The sequence below is a fragment of the Barbus barbus genome, assembly GCF_936440315.1.
Source record: "Barbus barbus genome assembly, chromosome: 9".
NCBI classification, from domain to species: Eukaryota; Metazoa; Chordata; class Actinopteri; order Cypriniformes; family Cyprinidae; genus Barbus; species Barbus barbus.
This window is the reverse complement of record NC_136737.1, coordinates 29,208,343-29,232,022: the sequence shown is the minus strand read 5'-3', so window position 1 is coordinate 29,232,022 and position 23,680 is coordinate 29,208,343. Positions and strand designations below refer to the sequence as shown.

General features: G+C 38.3%; 1 protein-coding gene across 3 annotated transcripts; it reads right to left on the bottom strand.

The window, feature by feature from the left end:
- Positions 1-450: 450 nt before the first annotated feature.
- Positions 451-23,629, bottom strand: LOC306874690 (uncharacterized protein). 3 transcript variants are annotated; one of them, XM_079424901.1, is made up of 10 exons: positions 23,248-23,576; positions 4,631-4,718; positions 3,465-3,653; positions 3,244-3,333; positions 3,041-3,110; positions 2,883-2,922; positions 2,569-2,607; positions 2,304-2,483; positions 2,020-2,186; positions 678-1,870 (listed from the first exon to the last, which is right to left on the bottom strand). In XM_079424901.1, exons 3-7 carry the CDS (start codon positions 3,538-3,540, stop codon positions 2,593-2,595), a joined length of 291 nt encoding a protein of 96 aa, XP_079281027.1. In that variant the 5' UTR covers positions 3,541-3,653; positions 4,631-4,718; positions 23,248-23,576; the 3' UTR covers positions 678-1,870; positions 2,020-2,186; positions 2,304-2,483; positions 2,569-2,592. The 3 variants fall into 3 exon arrangements, with proteins under 3 accessions (XP_079281026.1, XP_079281027.1, XP_079281025.1); XM_079424900.1 differs by lacking the exon at positions 2,883-2,922 and having other exon boundaries at positions 451-1,870; positions 2,569-2,658; XM_079424899.1 differs by lacking the exon at positions 2,883-2,922 and having other exon boundaries at positions 23,248-23,629.
- Positions 23,630-23,680: the final 51 nt, after the last annotated feature.

The window sequence follows — 23,680 nt, the reverse complement described above, 5'->3', positions numbered from 1 at the left end:
GAATGTGATTATGCACAGGATTTATGGAAAGAAATGTCTTGGCTTGTTTTCTCAGCTATTTAATTTTGAAATAAGTAATGTACTGTTTTTGATTTGGGAATCAGGATCAAAGGATGATATCTTAAAATTCTTAACTCTTTGTGGCCTATTTCATCTTCATACATCTAAAGTTACTGATTGTATGCCCAATTTTAGGATTTTTTGTATTGATTTGAAATTATTTTATGAATCCCTCTGCTCATCACTTAATAAGAAAGCTGTTAAAACAACTGTATTGATGGAAAAAAAATTATTACTTTGTTGTAAGGATTACCTCCTGAGTATTTCTTGAAGTTGACATTTTATGTGTAATTTTTCATTTTAGTTATAGTTTATTTTAATTTTTCTATAAATTATTTTGTTTATAGTAACTATTTATTTCCTTTTTCTTTACATTTCTTTTTTTTTGTTACTACTTTTGTTCAGGTAATTACTGTTTTGTATTCTGATTGTGTATGTATTTTTTTTGCTTTGACTGTATCCCCTGTGAATGTTATTTGTTTAATAATAAAAAAGGGGGGGGGGGGATAAAGCTCCGACCAGAAACGAACAATGAAATGAATTGTCTACCTATTAAATTGTGTTTTATTAACGTCTACACCTACCCCAACCCCTGTTATTTTTACAAACTTATGGTTGCTTCAGAGGATTCAATACTTTATTGTCATTTAAACTTAGTCAAAGGGGATTTGGTTTGGTGAACTCACAAAAACAAAGCACCTCACGCACATTGATCATATTTGTACATTACAGTAAATAAGTCAAATAATCACAATATGGTAAACACACAATTTGTCATCACACAGACTACTGGTGATGTGTGTGCTTAAAAACAGTACCTAAGCTGATCAGACCTAGTAAAACAGCACATCTACATTATATTCCACCACCATTAACTTTTTCTGTGATCTGCTGCAACATATACATTTTCCGCTTTGCATTTACAATCATTCATTTTTCACAGGATACAATGATATCATACAACACTGGAAATGTAAATAATCTCCTGTGTTCACAGAAAGATTGAACTTCACACCTGGGGCCTCAGTTATAAAATGTCCGTCTCTTTCAGATGTCAAATCTATGAATGGCAAATGATCTTCAACTCACACGCAATTGAATGGTTTCAGCTCTCTGCCTTGTAAACGACTCCTAATTAATGTCATTAACATAAAATATCACCAATCATAATTTAGACCAGCGTGCTGCAAGAACAGAAACCTGCAGTGCTCAAACAGTCTTTATAAATATGAGCGCTGGCGTGGATTAAAGCGTACTCACACTAAGATCAAATCTGAGCGTACGCACACTTTAGAAATGAGGCCCCAGGTGAAAGACAGATGGACGGGCTGAGAAACATTTCTCAAAGATGATGAGAAACAGTGTTAGTCATTTTTGTTGTGGGAGAAAATTGCCTAAGGAATAATTCCCAAGCAATTGCTTCCAGTCCTAGTTATCATTGTCATCCTCATAGTCATCATTATCTCCATCATCATTGTACACCAGTGTCTGAAATCCTGACATGGGGAGGGCCTGACACAAGTAGGGACTGTCTTCAGGAACAATGTCTGGAACATGTGGGTGAAACATCACAGTGGCTTGATGTAGTTTTCTCTCCAAGTTGGAGACGTTGGATGAGAGCAGCTTTTGCACCAGGCTGCTCTGTGTCTTTAATGGCAGAGCACAGAAAGGTACGCTGCTGATGGAGATGTTCAGTCACTCTTCTCATTTCCTGGTAAAGCATGCGCTTTTCCTCAGCTGCCCAAGTCTTCATATGCAAGGCATCTATCCCTCGCCTTTTTAGACTCCGTGAAACATCATCTTCTTCGATCTGGAGGAAGACAAAAGACAACTAAATGCTATGTCATTTTACCAGGTGGTTTCTAAAATGACTGTCAGGTAGTTGTGGTTAGTAAGCGGTGTCAGATGGTTACTAGAGTGTCTGCTGTGTGGTTACTAGGGTTAGGTAACTATACTTACAGTGTAATCAAAGCAGAAGTAGACATGCCAAGAGGGATCGCATGCTTCCTGAAAATCAATTGTTGCAGGGAAGATGCTCATCTGTGGTGGCCACTGAATGCTATTGTATTCCTTTATTGCCTGTCTCAGTCTCTTGTTGGACAGTCTAATGGCAATGCCCTGTCCATCTGAAGCAAAGTTAGGAAACACACATGCAGAGAAATGAATCGATCAGTTTGTATCATGCTCCTTTTTAAAGTTTGATCATAATGTCTTATTGTATCTACTTATCCACAGTACTTTACCTGGATATTTTCTTTTCAGATGGAGGAGGACAGCTCGATTCAGTTCTAGCCTTGCAGATCAGTTGGCCTCTGAGCTCACAGTCAACATCTTTAAGGGTAGACTGGATGTCTGAATCAGATTCTTGCCATCTTCTCCCAATGCGGTGTTTTTTCTCCATGTTCAGCAGAGAGTCTTCAATTCTACATGGTCAGCAAATAAATATGATAAAATTTTATTTACACACTTGATCAGAGTACAGTAACAGACAGATTACTGCTTGCTTACTCTGTTTCACCCTCCATGTACGACTCACGAGTCCCAGATCTATACATCACAAGAAGTGCAGCACAAATTCAGTAGCTACCAAGCAGAAACCTGAGCAAACATTGTATATGTTATAAGGGAGGCCTTGGTGGTAAGTGATTACTTATTATACCACATTAAATTACTGCAGCATTATAGCAACTCTTCATTTATAACCACTGTGACAGTGTCCTTCAAAACTATGCTGTTACTGTATTCACACCTAGGCTTCCAGCAGGGCACTATAAGACGGCTGTAATTACCATTTAGTCTTACATAACACATTAAACTCTTACTTCTAACTGAATCAGCTTGATGATGTAGTCCCTTTTCCATCTACAGACAGATCATTTTAAGACATTACTACTGCTCTAATAAAGTGCTTCATTTAATGTTACTCCTTCACATATCTTACAGTATTCAAGACATTCACACATTCACTTCAGTTGCTTACTTATTGATTTCTGTGTCTGTTGGGCTAGCTCCATCTCCCTTTTCTTCCATCTCTCCCTCAGAAACCAACACTAGACAACAAAAATAACAGGAAGCAAGACAAGCGTCAATGGTACATAGTCTGTGCAAAATGCGCTTGTAAATGGAATCTAAAAGTCTCCCATTTACAACTATTGTTACCTGCTTCTTATGTGCATTGTTTACCTGGTGCCTCTCTGATGACAGATGAGATATCTTCTTGAGCGAGAATCGATATTTTCTCTGCTTTGTCTAGTCTTTGCAGGAGCTGCACCTCTGTAAAGACAGTTTAATTTTCTTATACTGACCAATTTGTGTGTGATCAGCTTCACTCCAGAAAATATCAAATGCATAAACAGTGAACCACCAGCACAGAATTTTGACAGGTTATGCAGCAGTGGACAAACCTAGGTCAGTTGATTTCCTCCGTCCATAATGCAAAAGGGCATCAGTCAGCAGGTCAAGGCGGTGAGATGGGGTCATCTCCTTTGTGACTCTAGGTGCGTTCGACTTGAAGCACGGCTACAGACGGTGGTCAACGAGAGTAGCCGCTTGCAGTCAGGGGCGGAGTTGAAAACGGAAAAAAAATTTGAATTCTTTTGGAAGAAATAAAGCAATTCAATAAATTAAATACTTTCTTTGCTCGTTGCCGGAGAGTTTTTTATATCAGACTACAAGACAGTCACATCCAGGTAAGCCATTATAGCCTATTTTTATTTGTTTTTAAGTATTCTACTAATTTCTCCTACAAATTCATTGAGCCGAAGCATAAACTTTAGCTTGTTTTGTCAGAGAAACTCCTCTCCCACTCCGCTACCGCTCGCTTCGTCCGCCATTACGCTCTGCCGAAAAGAATTATGGGATAGGTAGGACGGGAAAGGATCCACCACACCCATCCTTCCAATTCGGGGAAAAGGAGGACGTATTTGTGGGCCGCATTTGAAGGATCCTACGAATTTGGACAGCCTTCGTCGCGGCGCTGTGACGTAACATCCTTCAAATGAGTACTCCGAAGGATGCAGACCCTGAATTTGGACACAGCCCCCGTAGGGGGGGCAAGCATTGCAAGTTGGTTTTATTTGCCGCATTCTGTGTTGTGATTTTTTAAAAACCATTCCTGAGCATTTTTAGACACAAAGACACGTTGTGTGAACAGCCCGTAAAACATGATTGTTTTTGTTTTTTTGCTATTTCCCTAAGAAAATGAAGGTTTAGAAATATTTATAATATAGACGTAAAAATACTTCTCTTTTTAAACAGTCAAAGCTTTACAAAAATACCAAACACAAACAGTGACCTGTGTGGAATGCTAAGGGCCTTCCAAGTGCTCTGAAATTACCCCCTCAGTATATCCCACAATGCACCTCTTCAGCCCCCCCACATGCCATCTTATTGCGCTCAAGCCTATCTTCCCACTGAGCAAGCTGTCGCCTTGGCAACAGCTCACAGTTTCCACCGTGTCTTGTGTAAAGCTCTTAGCCCTTGTATATCAAACACCGAGCGACACAGCAACACTCCTCCTTCGACAGACCAGAACATACACAGAAGCAACATAGTAACGGCGTCATTTTACCTGTATCTTGACAGCGATAACAACAGAACTGAGTTCACGGTCCAGCTCTTTCAGAACGATCAGCTTCTTCAGCGTCAGACTGCACAACCTTACAGACAGAGACACATAGAGAGAGACAGGATTATTTGGTGCCATCATAATTAGTCCCCAATTATGATTTTCTGCTTCAGTCTGATTTATTTGTGCGGTTGCTCACATGACCTTTTAAATGCAGATGCTCCAAATTGTGTAAAACCACTGTAAATAAACACAACAAAACAAATGGAGGCAGTGCTATCAAAGCTCATGTTCAGAGAAATGCAATCAAATTGCATTTTGACTGATTGTGAGTGCAAAATAATAATCGTTTAATAAACCATACATAAAGGCAGGAGCTAGTTTATTGCTTGACAGTTGAAAAGGGTAAGCCTTGAAAAGTAAAGCTCAAAATATACTAATGAAAAAAAAAAGATAAATCGTGATTAATCGCATCCAAAATAAAAGTTTTTGTTTACATAATATAATATGTGTGCACTTTGTATATTGACCAATGGTAGACAGGCAGATTGTTGGGGAAACCTGTTTGGATTATTTTTAACTCCACTGCTGGTGTAAAAGAAGCTACACACTTGTGTGTTTCTAGCTGCCAAACACTGGCGAGCCTGTCTGTGTGGTGGATTCAGGAGTTAAGCAGGTATGAACTCATTCTATGGTCTTCTGGGAGCTAATTACTCTGCCGTCCTCAGTGTTTATCTGGATCAATAATGCCTTTGGCAAGACAGGAAGCTGTACCCTACACATCATTATGCCCTCAAGTAGCACACAAAAACGTAGTTGGTTTAGACTGAAATTCATGTTAATCTGTTTAATTACTCCTCGCACTTCGCAAAATATCAAAATGTGTTCGGATGCTACACTTCAATTTTCTGTTAAATCTGAAATGAACATTTTCGGAAATGAAAATGTAAGGAACATGTATTTGAAAGGAGCCTTTGAACTTCAAATACCACCCAGCCGACACTTTCATCCTGGAGATTTCTTCAACTTCACGTTCCAGAGTCTGTCAGGAGCTTATCCTGAGATTCACACACACACACACACACACACACACACACACACACACGCCTTGATTTCTCTGTCCTGTATGACTCACCCTCTCTGAGGACTGAAATACCTCACTCTTGATTTATTTTCTCAGTATTTTCACTCCTTCCCTCTCTGTAAACCCCACTCTGGTCTCTAACTCTACAACAAGGACACAACCACATACACTAATGCCACTTCGAGTCCTGCATTACAGACACACACTACAAGCCACGCTTTATGTACTGAGTCTGTGTGTGGTAAAGACATTAAAGATGCCATTCCCCCTATACAGTAATTTCACTTTTGGTCAATTATCCACTTACAGCTAGAACAAACAGCTATAGTTTTAGGGGTTTTTTCTTTCTCTTTTTTTTTCATTAGCATTTTCCATGCCCTTTAGAATTAAAACCAGTTGTTTTTGCTACTGCACCTTTAAGACCTTTATATGTAAATGAACTCTTATGATTGGCTAACCCCTTCACCTGTAAAATGAGCAGTGAATCATGATATGTATAAATTGTGAAGTTTTAACAATAAAGTTTTCCTTTTTTAGCACTAAATCGCATATATAAAATACAAATATTAGGGCATTCACTATAAAGGACAATTATTTTAAACATCAAGCCTACACAACTTTATTTGAAGTGAAAGTGAAACTAGCAGCCTGTATGAAATGCATTGGTTTTGGAAAAAGTGGTACATCCCTAGTATCTATATTTTTAAACTGGAGAGTTAGCTTTGAGGTATGAAACTTGTAGGGGTGGGTGATATGACCAAAATCTTATATCACAATATGAGTCATTTTATTTCACGGTTACAATATATATCACAATATACTGTAGTTATTTTTGATTTTTGATACCATAGAAATTTCATAATTTCTGCCACCAGTGTCAATATCACACACAAAAAGTAATACTAGCCTAAAAATCAGCAATTAAATAAAAATAAGCAACTAATTACAAGCAATCAGACAAAAACTACAGTAGAACAAATAAATAAGAAATGCTGCATACATTCATTGTATAAACTAATCAAATGTATAAAACACTGCATATTCTTCACATTTAAATATATATTTCTTCTTATTAAAATACAAAAGTGACGAGCATTGAGAGATCTTTTGTTGTTTAATTAGCATGAATGACAGACAGCAGGAATATTAGACTGCTGTCACTTTAAGAGCTGCCCGGATCCAATATACTGGTTTCTTATCCGTTTGCTTTAAGACTTAGTGTGCATTCACAAACAAACAAACTCTGGTTCGTTTCCCCCTTTGGTGTGGATCTTTTGGGCAGGTGTGAATATAGCAATCGCACTCTGGTGTGCACCAAACAACCGAACCGAGACCCAGCTGAAGAGGTGGTCTCGGTCCTCTTCCAAACCAACTCTGGTACGGTCCGTTTAAGGTGTGAATATGAACCGGCCTCGATCCGACCCAATTGCAGAAAGCACGCTCAGAAACACACAGCTTGCGCATATAGTGCTGTTGTTTGCATTTCAATCGCTTAAATCACTTGTTTTAAACCGCAATGCTTAAAAACACGTGGAAATTAAGAGTTTATTTATTCTTGCCTTTATGAGCAACAATTACGGCGTATTTAATTTGTTTCCACTGATGTCCGGAAGCGCGCTTCAGCTTCCACTCTCCGCACAAATGATTGGATATGCACCTAATAGCGCACATTTATCTAGGTTAAATGTTTAAACTAACATTTTGATATGCTTTAAGTATTTTATATCTATAGATTTTATTTTCAGCAAGTCGTAACTACATCATATGACATTGTCTCATTTGATGCTCATAAGTTTCTTCATATTGCGTTAGTGTCCGATAACAGCAAATCAGTAAAAGAATAAAGCCTGTTTTTGCACTTCCTGTTTTCCCTGCTTGAGAATTTCTGTGCAATGAACGGATGACCTTGGCACACGTGTGGTTTTGTTTACAATTTCTGGTTCAATTGCAAAAAGGGCAGTGTGAAAGCAAACTTTCCTGGTGTGAATACACCCTTTAATTACTGTGTTTACGAGGATACTTTCAAAAATGGGCATTTTGACACATACAAGTGTGTGTATTTAACCATTCAAGGCCTATAAAGCAGCAAAAATAACTCCGTCTTCACATGTGCTCGTCTCACGTCTCTCAGACAGTGCGCGCATATAGAAAAATGAGTTCAAATTGCGTTTTAATGGCTTAAGATTACTTGTTTTTAAACCACAATGCTTAAAAGTGTGTGCAAACGCTAACTAGCAATTTCTCAGTGAAAATAGTTTCAAAGTAAATCATATTTATTTTTTTCCCAGTGTAGTCACCTCTGTGAATATGTGTAAATATCAAGGACATCATCAAGATATTCCATAAAGTGAGCCCTTTAACTGGACGTGCAACTCTCCATCAACTTCTCCTGCTCTTCATTCATGGCTCTGATGGAGAGCAGGCAGAGAAACGTTTATGCTGGGTCAGCTCAAAACACAGCCACCCGACTGAAGCTATTCAGCGCTGGCCATTGAAAGGCCCTGTGGCATGAAAAGCCCCTGGAACGGCCCAAACATTCCATGCCAGAGATCATGAGAAAAAGCACAAACAGAGGCACATTCACTGTTCTGGCTCAGTCTCTCAGGATCCAGTGTCAGTCTTACATAAGATCCTGACCACGGCTGCTGATCCAGCATCTCCTCAGGACAACATCCCAGTCAGAACTCTGGCCAGTCACACCAGCCGCAAAAACAATACGAGTCATCACCTCTGACCCCAAACAAGATGATAAATTATGATTGCACAACATGTCAGAGCATGTGAACTACCTGCCAAGCCACATCTCCAGCCTCCTTCATGTCATTAAAGGCCCTAAACTTTGTAGAGCAAGGTTGTCCAATCCTGGTCTTGGAGGGCAGACATCTTGCAGATTTGAGCTCCAACACACTTGACTAGAAGTTTCTAGTAAGTCTAAAGACCTTGATTAGCTGGATTAGGTATGTTTAATTAGGGCTGGAGCTAAACCCTCCAGGAGCAGGTTTGGACACCCCTGATTTAGGGATAGAAAGAAGTTGGACATATCTGAGCAGTGGTTTACTGTTATTACAATGCTGGAATTATCTACATGAATATGTCAATATGTGCTGTGTGCTTTCCTCTCAATAACAAACTAAACACACTCCTATAATAACAGCGGTGAGAAAGCATCAGTTAAGAAAGCATCTGATCGCACTGATGTAGATATGTTTGCACCGGCTCTGCGATTCAGCACTCCAGTCAAATCAAGTCAAATCAAGTCATTTTTTAATATAGCACTTTATACAGTAGACTGCATAGAAGCAAGCAGCTTTACCGTGTTAAACATGAAATATATATAGTTATTCTAGTCACATGATCCTTCAGAAATCCTTCTAATATGCTGATTTGGTGCTCAAGAAATATTTCTGATTAATATCAATGTTGAAAATATAATATCATTTATTTGAAATAGTCATTTATTTGTAACATTATACATTTCTTGACTGTCGTTTTTTGTTAGTTTAATGTGCCCTTGTTGAATAAAATGATTAATTTCTTTCCAAAATAAAATATTTACTGACCTCAAACTTGAAAGGTATATCATGTAAGTATTGTAAACTTGTATTGCCTTTAATAAAAAAAGTTTTTATTGTGGCATTTTATTATGGCATATACTATAGTACTTTTTATTAATGGTTTGAATTAGTTTTTATCTTAATATGTTCTGTTTTGGCTATAATAATATTGTTGTGTGCTTCTCTCATTTGTATTAGTTTTAGTTTTTTATGTCTACATTATTATTATCATTATCACTTTTGGTTTTATTTATTTTAGTACATCAAGTTAAAATAAATAAAAACAAGAATTGTTTCCTAGGGAACTAGCTGTTTATTACAAGTTTATTTTATTTAAAGTAACAAAAGTTAGGCTATATAATAACCCTGATTAAAATACAACAAAAAATATACTCTTGGTATAATGGCAAAATAATGGAAATTACGAAGCCATACAAATGTGTTTTTGTGGAACCTTGTCCTACAATCTTAGTGGAGCTATAGGCCTAAACACACTCAAACACAATGGGTTTGCACACAGATGTTGGTCAAATGTGACCTGCACATGTCCTCATATACTCTGGGTCATGAAGGGTGAGAGCAACCCGATTTAGAGGCGCTGCAGAGCCACATTAGCCAGTGTGAAGATGCCTTCAGCCTTCGGTCAGCGTTTCTTTTTCTGTGTTCGGGGAGGATGTGCCAATCTCAGCGCAGACTCTTGGCATGAACGGAAACAGGTTGCTCCCTAATGATTCCCGACTGTAAGAAGCTTAACAGAGATGGTGTTGCCCGTGGCACCCGGAGCGAGACAGCACACACTGCCTTCAATCACCATCTCTCACACACACACAGCAGCCATGATAGTATTATGAAATACTCTGACATATTCCCACAGGGAACAGAGGATTGTGGGGAGGTTGTTATGATTGTAAATCTGTCATGATAAATAGCCCACTAAGTCTTAAAACACGGTCTGCCGACACAGATGATTGAGTATTAGTCTGTACCTGCCCTAAACAACAAACCCGTTTCCAGAGGGAGGAGTGTGTGTGTTTTGATCTGTTCTAAGACCCTGATTATGAACGTAATCTCGGCACACCTTAAGGTCACGCATGTGAAAATACAGATTGAGGCATATACGGCTACAAACACAAATATGTATCTGCTGTCAAAACACCTTGTTCCTCTGTTTGTGCGTGTTATGCCACAGGATATGAATTATGCAATCGTAAAGTGTGGGCAGAAGGTTATGTGTATTGCAGGGGGGCACAAGTTCCTTGAAGCGTATTATTTTAAACGATGCAGAGCCTCATTTATGAAGCATGAGAAATTAATTTCTGTGTAAATCCTTTGTAAACCATTCTTATAAAAACTGCCAAAGCAACCGATTGCAGGGTTAGCAGGGTTAAAAAAATAAAAATCCATAAACAAGGTTATTGCAATACATTTATCAGTAAAGTGTGATATGTAATGCAGTGTGACTTTACGCCCAGAACCACTGGTTTGACATGAAATTATGTCTTGCTACATTCTTAAAAATAAAAGTTTTTTATTGGGATTGATGGCTCCATGATGAACATATAATATCCATGGAACCTTTCCATTCCACAAAAGGTTCTTTAAAGTGTTCTTTAGATTATTAAAATGTTCTGTTTACCATCTCTGGTTCCTCAAAGAACTTTTCAGTGAACAGAACCGGAAAAAAAAAAAGTGCATCACTGATCTAGAGATTTAATGATCTAAAGAACTGTATCACTATTCCTGGTGGAAAAACTACATTACCCATGATTCTGCAGAGAATCTTTCCAAATCAGAGCCGAAGGAAGCCAGTCATGCCAAAATAACACTCTATTGAGCGCAATGACGTAACATATTCAGCATCTTTAAATCAATAGTTGTATATTTATTAATCATGTTTTATGTCATGCACAGTGATTTATAGGATTGTAGTTTATTTCGTCATTAAATATTAAACCATTAAAAGTCTTGTACCTTTGCCTTATTGTTCAATTTTCCAATACGATTTTGTTTCAAATCAAAGTTTGTGGTGTTTTGATTTACCTCATATTTGGCTTTGGTTTGTTGCTTATAACTCTTCAACTATCACCTTTTTAAAATCCGTATGAGAAAAAATAATGGGAAATAAATTTCAGGGACGAAGGCTGCTGAAATCCAACCTATGACACCAGGACTGACCTTTAAACAGCAACTCAAGGTCGTGTCTTTTCCCAAAATGAGTGAATGGCTGTAATTAGCAGTGATTTTTCAGTGGCGCCTCGGGCTGTAACACTAAAGGAAATCACATCAGCAGGACAGAAGACCAACACCCATAATGACCCGAGCTAATCAATGAGCTACATTAGAACCTGAACCTAAATCATCCTATTCACAGACAAAACCAACGCAATTTCTCTTGTTTATATTCTAATAATATAATTATACAGCCAGTTGACGCAAACTGCAGTTTAAGAGATTTGTTGCTATTTTTGTATTTAAGGGAAATTGACCATTATTTTAACAAAAGAAATCTGACATTCGATTTTTTTGTTTGTTTATATAACAAAGCTATCACGCCACTTGAGAAGACCTGAAATATAGTTCATGAATTAACCTGTTTTTATGATACTATGAATACATAAATCCGAAAGGCTGTTTGATTTTCTTTCTTGTCCAAGTGTGTCAAAACAGAAATTTTCACACCGTTTGGTGTACACTGAAAAAACTTTAGGATTTACTTTGAAACAATTTCACAAATAATTACAAATAAATGATAACTAGCACTGAATGAAACATGCAATTTTCAACAAAATCTGAAAAAGTAATACAATAGTAATCCAAATAGTATAATGTAATCCAGTAATCTTTCTTTTATTTACTATTTCAGTTACACACTGGTCTGTGTGCAAAATCGAACTGAATTTTCATGGGAACATTTGTGTTGGTGTGAACAGACCTTCAGTTGCCATTCACTTTCATTACATGCAAAAGAGTGGCAGGAAAATTCTCCTTTTGATTTCCACAATGGAAAGTCTGGAATGGCATGATGGCGAGTAAATGCTGACGGACTTTTTATTCTTCTAGTCCTATATACCACACAAACAGCACCCATAGATGCTTCTCCTGCATGGAAAGCATGCTTCTGAGCACAGCCATGCCAATGATGTGCACTTTGGCACGTAAACACCTCTTCTGTTCCCCATTGAGAGGTGGAGATCAAAGCCTCGTGTTTGTCTCGTGACTGCAGCATCTCAAGCATAATGAACAACAACCTGCAGAATTTGCATAATGAACACCCTCCCGGAAAACCCGCTCATTCAGAGGTCAGGCTCCAACATTTTTATGAAACACTGCAATATTTGCAAGACAAATGCCATGTTGCTCTTCCAGCTTTCCCCTCTATATGATGAGGAAGTGTTGCTGCATCACACAGAGATATGTAAACTCACGGTCACCAGCACAGGCTGCCCTGCTCTACTTTTCTGAAACGAATACACGTCGCTTGACTCAGCAGACAGACTATTTTGTGCTCACTCTGAGGGCAAGTTTATGCCCCGTTCTCTGCTGACTCACAGGCCACAGGTTTGCCACCCTGCAGCCAGGATCTGAGTCAAACAGGAAATAACTTGCATTGTAAGACATTCTCTTGCCTGTGTGTGCAGTCCAGCTCTCTCTGCTCATGGGAAACACTCCATATAAACAAAACACTGTTTCCAAATATACTTCTCTGACCTATAATAGAAGAAATGATAAACAAAACCAAGGCTGGGCAATAATAACAGTGTATGTTCACAGTAAATTTCACCTTGAATACGGAGCCCCAGTGCTTTTGGTGTTCACAATAGTAGTGCATTTAAAAGGTAGTGCATCACACAAATCAAATGAAATGTCAGATTTAAACAGTAAATAGTTTAAAGGAACACTCCACTATTTTTGAAAATAGGCTTATTTTCCAACTCCCCAAGAGTTAAACAGTTGAGTTTTACCGTTTTTGAATCATTCAGCCGATCTCCGGGTCTGGCGGTAGCACTTTTAGCGTAGCTTAGCATAGATCATTGAATCTGATTAGACCGTTAGCATCATCATAGTTATTTATGATGCTTTGGAAACTTATTATGTGAACCCTGAATTATAAATATAACAAGGCCAATAATAACTCTAATTGCACTTATGATAACAATAATTTAATACATCTTAATTTTATTGTCCTATTCCAAAACCAGAAAACCTAGATAGCTTGTGTTTGCCAAGACAACATTGTGCGTATCGTTTGTGAAGAACTTAGGGATTTTTGCATCAATAAAACGGTTATATTTGATCAATACTTGTGTGCTGTGTATTTCTATGCTTATAGGAGCGCTGTGTTGTCATTTTAACATCATGTTAACATCCCACTCTCCTTGAACTCAACTGTGAGCTGATTCCCTCTGTGTTTATTTGAGCTCAGTCACTTCATTGTTCAAATGGCCAGGTACTTTGTTGCTGTGTGTGTCCAGCTCTACTGGTACAGTAGGTAGATACTAGTTGGTGTTTCTAGTTCTGGTTGCTCTGCTGTAGTATTTATGAACATCCACACCACTAGAGATGCTAAAATGAAATGAATTCAGTCTCATTCTGATACTTAAAACAGTCCAATCAGTGCAAACCGTGTCACTATATGATGCAACACACTGCACATGACAGTCCTGGGGTGTTATTTTTAATATATTCATGATGATCACTAGAGGAACATCAACGATCTGCTGGAATGAACAAGAGGGAGATAATGCAGTAAAAGCATCCTGTTAATCTCCTGTTGACCAGTGCATTGTGTTTAATGCACATCACTCACACTCGGCCGGCTCAGAACAATGAACGTCTGCTCTTACACACTTTATCCCACTTCCACAGACATACAGCTTCCTCTTTCTGCTCAGCTCAATGGCTCTGTAGTGTGAGGTGCTGTGTTACGGCTGTCTCTCTCTCTCTCTCACACACACACACACACACACACACACACACGCGCACACACACACACACACACACACACACACACACACACACACACACGCGTATCTGTATGCTGTGACACAGATGGTGATGGTGACTCATGGATCTCACAGATCGGTGTGTTTCAGTGCTGTCTGATGGTATTTGGAGCATTGGTCTTTGTCTTGATCTCTCTTGCATGCAGATAAAATGTTCCTTCAACACACACACACACACACACACTATATTTGTGGGGACATTTGGTCCCTTAATGTAGGGAATAGCAGTACACACACACACACACACACACACACACACACACACACAAATATGTGTTTGTTTGATGATTTATAAGCCAGAATTCATTTAGCTGTTTAATACAAGGAATACAAGTGTTGTTATAGTTAACTAAAACTAAATCTATTAAAAACACCGCTGGTAGTTGAAACCAAGATATATTAGATGAAATATGTTTAAATAAAAAAATGTTGCCTTGGCAACTAACTAAAATAAGGTTACGCTGACATATTAAAATTACTGAAACTAAAACTGAAATAAATTCAAGGTAAATTTAAAATAAACTAATAAAAGAATTACTAACATGTAAACTAAAAATAAAATATAAACAAAAAATATAAAAATAACAGTAAATTCTAATACTATAATATTTTATAAATAATACCAAAATAACGTATTGTAATTAAAATAATGTATAGTATTGTTATTATTATTATAAGATACAATTTGAGTACAAGTTGAGTACCATCTTCATCATTTGAATAATCTCAGTGTGTTGTCATACTATTATGCATAGTGTTATTAACAACATGAATATTATACACAGTTATTTTGATCATCATTATTTCTTATTGTCACGAATCTGGTCCATGCTCTTCCGGACAATCACCACCAGATGTCACTCACTCACCACATTGACTCTCACACCACACTTCTCTGGACTGCAATACCCACAATCCATTGCACTGACGACACGCAGCTGATTACACTGATCACACAGCTGAATTCACTGATCACCCCATCACACACACGATTTAACCTGGGACTTGCTCTAGCTCAGGGCCGAGTATTGTTAGCGTATATCCCTCGCAGAGCGATAGCAACTCTACAGAGCCATCATCCTAGTCCTAGTCTTGCCTTGTTTTCCTGCCGTGTCTGACCCTGCCCGTGTTTCCTGGATTAACCCTTCGCCTTGCCGTTTGGACTCTGTTTGCTCCCCGTTTGGATTATTGCTTCGACTCTGGATTATCTCTCTGCCTTGCCCCTTTGGATACTGTTCGCTCATCGTTGACCCACGCTTGCTCCACGGATTGCTCTGTCTTGCCCTTGCCATACCTGTTTGCCGATGTCTGACCCTGCCTGTTTCTGACCATGTTTTTTAATAAAGCCTTGCATATGGATCCGCATGTCTCACGTCTCGTCAGCCCCGTAACACTTATGATGCATTCAAACACATGTTCTACTTGTTGAGTCACAGGAATGTCTCTGTGCTCCTCGTTTGTTACCGGTGGTGTCTTCTAAAGGAAACATCATTATTCATGCTCCTAAACCTGACTTCAGTGTGTAACTCATCCAGTGTTTGTGCCTCAGACCATCAGGCTACTGAACATGCATTAGTCTCTACTCTTATCTCAGCTCTCCGTCACGGTACTGCAGGGACTCTGTCACTTTTAACTGTCCATTCAGATAAGCTCCTGTGTTATTTATCTGCAGATACACCATCATGCTCTAATGCAGTGTATCTGACTTTAGCAGAGCACTTGAGTGAGGGTTTTGGATTCTGTTTTTCATTGTTCAGATGTGTTGTTTTTAAATATAATCGTCTGTTTAGTGTTAAATCTCACACGTTTATCCCACTGACTTAATTATCTTGTATTAATAAATATATAAACTACGGCTGGGATGGATCAAACAGTCACAGGAAGAGGCTGCATGGAGCTCCTTCCTGAAGAGGAAACACTTCTTATGGAAAACCGAATGCCTCTTCACACACACACACACACACACAGACACACAGACACACACACACACACACAGAGACACACACACACACTCACATCGTGAGTCAATAATGAAGGAAACTAGGAAACCAAGTGTTAATAAAAACGCTCATATGGCAGAATGCTCAAATTAAGAAGGCATTATAAGTTCATCAAACACACCATCTGTTTTCCCTACCACTATATTTGACAAGAATTATGTATTCAGTGTAGGACTATCAAGAATGGCTATAATATTGTGTATTTTTAGAGGTGTTTGCTGAGGCAAGCATCACTACTGCTCCTCATACTTCAGACTGAATCAGCCCTAATTATAAAGTATATCATTTAGTTTTCACAGCATGTGTAAGTGATCTGTAACTTCACTGCAAATGATCAAAGTTCAGGACTCTCACGCTCACTGCACTGCTAATTGGTCGCCTCAGCTCTCAGCGATGCCCCGCGGGCTCATGGGTAGTTTTCCACTTGCGGAGGAGATTCAGAGAGAAACCTGTGCTATATCTTCCTGAGTGACTCTGATAGATAAAGAGAGGAAGAGAGAGAAGCAGATGAAAGGAGAGAAGGTGGGAGAGATGAAAGTCGTGGTAATTTCTTCCTGAAGGAAATGTCTTCCCTGATGGGACAAATCCTGCTTTCATCGGTAACTCTGATTTGGACCTTGCTAGCCCTTGTGAAAAACAGCTGTGCTTATAGTGTACTTCAAATCTTATCAGTTTATTCTAAAAAACTGTATTTGCATATCATATTAATGAAAGAAAATGGCACTTAAGTGAGAGACACTGTTTTTAATACACGTCAAATTAAAATTCTACTTTCATAATTTTTGATGGGTCAACTAACATAATGCATTGTGTTTATCAATATTAATAAAAAAAAAAAAAGAATCAATTAACCCCAAGGTTTTGAGCAGTATGTGCATACATACTCTGCCTTCATGCATACAGACACAGGAAGAACAAAAGGAGGAAGAGGACAAACGCAGTTTATTCTCACCACATCAGCCACAATCTCTGCAGCTCGATGCATGCAAGCATGAAAACACCAGACCCTCCGAAACACATATGCACATGTGCTGCCCCCCGAGACACACTGTGTCTCTTTTTGATTTGCTCAGTAAGGACATGATTGTAAAACCTTTGGCCTGTTTTTGCACTATATATCTAAACTTTGATGTTTTCACATCTCAGTCTCCCATAATTACTTTGATCACCCTAGCAACAATATAGCAATGGCTTAGCAACCACTCAAAACACCCTCGAAACCACTTAGGAACAGTCTTGCTAAGTTACTGTCACCAATAATACACCAGAAACTACCTAGAAATGCACTAGCAACCACCCACAGCACCCTAGCAACTGCACAGTAATGTATTAAAACACTCATATTTAAACAACCACAATTAGTTTTTTAACTTAAAATGTAGGTTACCGCTAACCACCATGATAACACAGAGGGCAAATTCAGAGTTCATTATAAGTGGGCTGTCCATAAACCATAACCAGTACTCATACAAAGTCATACACACAATTACAAAACAGCATCATGGTAACACACGACACTGAAATAATGCAATGCAGATGAAGTAAATAACGAAAACGCAACACAAAACACCCCATGTACTGATTACTGATAACAGTTATTTATGTAAAATATAATGAGTAGTGCTGTCAAGCGATTAATCGCAATTAATCGCATCCAAAATAAAAGTTTTTGTTCAATGTAAATGTTTCAACATATATATTGTATGTGTGTGTATTTATATAGACATAATAAATATACACAGTACACATAGATATATTATGTGAACTAAAACTTTAATCGATTAAAAACGATTAATCGTTTGACAGCACTAATAATAAGGAATGTCCTTTAGCTGTTTTTCACTGTAAATTATATTTAATTCATATTTTTCACTTGAGAAAACCATACATTTGACTAAATTTTATAGTAGAACTACAAATAATGCAAATTTAAAGCACTAAACAGGGTTTCACCATATGTTAGGTAACCAATAACAGGTTCCTGAAGCATTTTTACTGTCTTTTCTGTATGTTTACTGAGTTAATTTATATAGACCCTATTGGCCTATCAGAGGTGTTACTCTGTTGTAATATGATATACGTCTGCCTTAATCAATAGACCATATGATTTTTAGCAGGACACTAGAAACGAATGCCGCTTTATATCTCAATTCCAGGGCAGAACATGCCAAAATTCATCAAAAACATGCTCCAACATATCAGCGCTATCCAGTGATAGCTGCTCTACCGCTGTCTGAGCTCGACGAGAGGGATAGAAGAGCAAAACGACACAGCCGGGGTCCTGAGGCGCTCCGAAATTAATTAAAATGCCTCCCGTCGAGACGTCAGATACCGAGGATGACCTCTTAAAAAGAGTACCATGAAAAAGACATCAAACCATCCAATAGCAGGAAACTACACGGTTAATAACAGATCCGATGCTAAACAGCTTTGAAATCAATAGGTTCCTACAAGTCTGCGATAAAAGGAGTATAACTGGCCTATTGCTTCTTATATAAGAGGTATATGCATGTTTAGCAAGGATGGGAATCACAAAGAATTGTGCAATTTTGGTTCCTTTATAGTTCTATCAACGACTAATAAAAATCTATAGAGCAATCAACAGAAAACAATTATCATTAGTAGCAGCCCAAGATAATTCACCCAAAAATGTTCTCATCATTTACCATCATGTTCCAAACCTGTATGACTTTCTTTCTTCTGCAGAACACAAAAGAAGATATGTTCATATTTCAACAGCTTACGGATATTCATGTGTGGATGAAATAAACACTGAGACATTTCCGCTGACATTTACTGACGCCCCGAAGTCCTTTTAGTGTGTATCAGTGATTTAAAACAGAAAATGAGCCTGAGCTGTGCAGCTAATTTCCTGCGGGACCCTTGAGAAACAGAAACCAATGGTTTTCAAGAGGTACAGTGAAGCATGCATTTCCACCGCATGGATCTCTGGGAAAGGACAACATCATGTACATCAGCTGGCGTTTCATCAGAAATAATGACCCTACACCGAGTCCCACACCAATTAAGGCCCAATGAACGAGCATGAATAATTGACATGCTGGCTGCATAAACGGATTGGAGCCGCATGTTTAATTACGGCAGCCTGATCTACGGCTGGTTGGGTTTACACTCATTTGTCTTTGCAGGGACATGAGGAAGGAGGGGAGGAATCTATAAATCACTTCCAGCGGCCCTCGTTATTTGTACACCTATAGTGTCCTTCTAGAGACTGGGACTGGGTACTGCCGGCTATTTTATGAAACACTAAACATTGTGATATAAGACGTGATTAGAAACACTGCACTGCAATGACAATAGCATTAGATTGTGCCTGAAGTAACTCAGAGTTTGGCTTATTTAAATCAACTGCTTCTTCATTAACACGAATGTGAATATTATAAACTGTATTGTATTTTTCTTATTTAAAACTTAGATTCTTTTATTTTAATTTATTATTTATTATTATTAACACCAAGATAATGGGTTCAATTCCGAGGAAAATTCACATGCAAGAATTGATAAAAATGTGCTTCAATGCAGTGCACATTTCTTTGAATAAACACATCCACTAAATGCATAAATACCTTTATAAAATAGTTGAGAAACTGACATGACCAAATATTTTTATTTTGGGTGCGTACACCTGCATTTTACCATGAAATGCTAACCCGCTAATTCACAATCGCAACAGAAATGTTGTACACACATTCCACAACACCTCAAAATGGCAATATATACAGGCAATTTTACAACACTAAGGAAATCTCACACAATTTCAAGGAAAACATGTAGCTTAACAAGTATTTCCAATAACTCAAATAGTTTTTACTTTATTAAATGACTCATTAATTAAACTGACGGTCATGAGCATATGTTCTAGTTCTTGATTCCCAAACGCGATCGGTACAGAGACTCAGCTGTAGTTCCTCTAGAAGTCCAGCCATGCTGTATGAAGCAGAACAAATGAAGTAGGGATGTAACGATTACCGGTTTGACGATAAATCATGATAAAATTCCCCACGGTTAGTATTACCGTTTCATATTTTAATTATCATTAAAACCATATTCGATTACCACGATTTGAACAACTCACGATAAATAAATACTGTCCAGCATAAAGCAGAGTGTTAACAGTGTCACGAGCGCACAGCAGCAGAGTTTCATTCTGAGAGAAAACGGCGGAAAAGATGGGAGGTTTTAAAAGAGTGCTGAGGGAATTATACAAATGAATATATCAGTGAATTAATTATATGAATGTACCTCTGAAGGATCTGACTGTCGTCAGAAACGATTCGATGGCATTTTGTTTTCATCTCAGCTCCATATAAGACCTAAAGGAAGTGTTCTTAAACACAATACTGCTTTGTTCGCGGACTTCAAGGGAATCAGCTGTAATTCAGCTTTTCCGTATAAAGCGCCACCTGCTGTCAGAGACTGGATTTACAGACACTTATTTACATCCAGCCTGTGTGCAGTTTCTGTCTGGCCAAAAAACGGACCAAATTTGCATGCCCTGCTGTAAATATTAACCGGTTGATGAAAAACAAGCTTATGTGGATTCTACACATTTAAACAATTCAGTTTACCTTTATATGACACTTTTTCAAAGCTTTATTTGAACATTTACATTATTTATTTGAACATGCTATTAAACTGGTGTCAGTCAAGTTGTCATTTAAAATCCAGACCTCATTGGTAATGTTATTGTTTTAGTGATTATGCAAACAAAAAGTCATTTTATTTGCTGTTTGTTGATTTTTAAGTATAAAATTTGGTGAAGTGATTTATGTATCGGTACTTTTTGAACATCTCCAGCACATTTTAACAATACCGTGATAATACTGATAACCGTGATAATTTTGGTCACTATAATCGTGATGAGAAATTTTCATACCGTTACATCCCTAAAATGAAGCAAACGGCTTTGGCATTTGAGCATAATTCACATTTGCCCTTTCTTTGAGAGGACTCGGGGGCGGCCCGCGGCGTCAGATCTGGAGCTGTGAACTGCTGAGGTCCAGATACTTGAGGGACGCCCTACGTCTCAGGAAGCATCCTGTTCTTATTACCAAAGCCATCGAAACACATCTGGGCCGAGCTGATTAATCTGGTCCCATGAGTTCTCACAGCTCTCTGTGGAGCTTAATGTGCCACCAGGTTTGCTTTTAGTCAGACAATTACTCGCTGTACTGAACCATCATCCAAAATAACAGAAAAACAACAGAGAGGTGGCACACATCCACACTTGCTACATTAATAAATAAAAAAGGTTGTGATGCATTGCAAATATAGTAACAACCAAAGGATGTTTTTAGGCAAAATGCACATTTACTACATACATTTAAAATGCATAACTGTTTGTTTAATCTTGCTGTCTTTAAGATTCCTTATTGTGCTAAGACTGCATCTGAAGATAGCAGAAAACACCCTGCCCTTAAAACAACAAACAGAGGATGTGCTTGCTTTAACTTTATAATGTTTGACAACTACAAAATCCAATCTGGCATCGAAGAAGACACACTAGATTTTGCTCTTTGTTCACTTCCATAAGCATGTAAATGCTGGTGCTTGAGTACTGATCCTATTCATCAACCTGATATACACAAAGTTGGGGATTTTGGATGAATTTGAACAAAGTCAATTAATAAAAAAAAAAAAAAAGTATGATTTAAAAAAACAAAAAAAACAAATACAAATTCGCAACCAATTTGCCAATTAAGATTTTTTTTTTCCAGTATGCAATATCCTGATGACAATTTAAAAGAATGAATCAAATACTTTAGTTCAGGAAGGTATTAATATAAATCACATACTAGCCTTGAATCTGTAAAGCATCTCGCCAATCTTTTAACTTCACTCTCATGGAAATGTTCCATGAAGAACTGGGTTTTAAATTCATATTACAGGATGTGGTTTTGGACAAAATGCATCATGTGTAACATGAATTCTTTGGGCAAAGAGGAAAGGGAATAAGATACTGATATTCTAAATATTGGGATGATGCTTTCTCTTACAAACAAGTCAAGCATGTCAAAAGTGATTTTATTAAACCCTAAGAGATACGCTGGTTTTCTATATAATCACCAACAGCTATGATCATGTAATACAGCATTATTTAAAACTGTTAATAACCGATAATAACAGAATCATGCTTGAAAACTGATAATAGCAGACAATAACTGTGACTAACTTCATTCAAAATCCTAAATATGCATCTTTTTTTATAAAAAAATGACACTCATGGTCATTATAACAAGCTCAAATTTGCATTGATTTGACTGTAATGAATACAAAAGGGCTTTTGAGACCACTGATTGCTTCAGACTTAAAATTATATTAACTATGATGAGATGAAATGGCATGTCAGAAGAAAGATATTGAAATGAGGCACTAAAACAACCCTTCCTAAATATAAAGTTGTTGATCACAGGCTCTGAAAGTCAATTTGAACATTTCCAGGCCATCTAAACTAAGCATGATCCAAACACACTGTCCTGTCTTTGCAATGCTTTAACTTTAGTGGGTGTGTTTATATGACACCCAAAACATGCTGATTACTTGTGATTTTATGTGTATATAAACCAAACTAAACACACAAGAAATGCACCTATATAAAGCTCTCTGACATATGTTTCCAAATATTTCGTTTTTCAACATCACAACATTGCATGAATCTGATTTGTTGTGACCCGCTTTACGAAACATGCACATTAATCCGGTCAACTATTGATGTTTTCTGTGTTCATACAGACACTTGCCAACATAATTGTCCACACAATGAACATATTAATGTTTCCATGTGTCATAACACAGCACCATCGCAACACTGAATGCACGAGTTTTGTTTTGACCTCCTTCAGCATAACATGCGCAAGTTAAAGCCCATGTTGCACAGAAGAGCATGCAAGCAACGAAATGCATTAGTGTCCTGAAGCTTTATTTACACACATGAACAATAGCATTAGGTTTGATGTACCTCGGAACACAGCTCGGAGATGAGCGGTCAATCTCCCACGTTGCAAATAAATTCATAGGCACAGGCATGATGGGACCCAAACCCGCCGCACCCGAGCCCGAGCCCCCAGCTCCGGACATGGCTGATCCTCCGGGCGCAGCGGCGGCGGGTGCGGGAGCGGGTGCACCGAGCCCCGGGTTCATGAAGGCGGCCCGGACCCCTCCTCTCTCCACAGCCGCGGCCATCACCGAACCGAAGCTCAAGCTGGACTGCGATGGTCGAGGACCTCACTGCTCATGCACACGGTTCGGACGGCTTTCATCTCTCACATACACAGATTTGCGATGGTCAGAGGCGGAGCTTCGCTTCAGAAGAAAATGTGGAGCAGATGCGATCTGCGGTCGGTCGACAGGCGGCGCTAAATCACGGGTTCAGGAGGCCACTCGCTAACGAG

Excerpts from the sequence above, each read along its gene's own strand:
- LOC306874690 (XM_079424899.1), bottom strand. The coding sequence starts at position 3,540 with ATGACCCCATCTCACCGCCTTGACCTGCTGACTGATGCCCTTTTGCAT. Across the intron at positions 3,334-3,464 it reads GAGGAAATCAACTGACCTAG|AGGTGCAGCTCCTGCAAAGA; the intron begins GTTTGTCCACTG and ends CTGTCTTTACAG. Across the intron at positions 2,484-2,568 it reads TACATGGAGGGTGAAACAGA|AATTGAAGACTCTCTGCTGA; the intron begins GTAAGCAAGCAG and ends CTGACCATGTAG.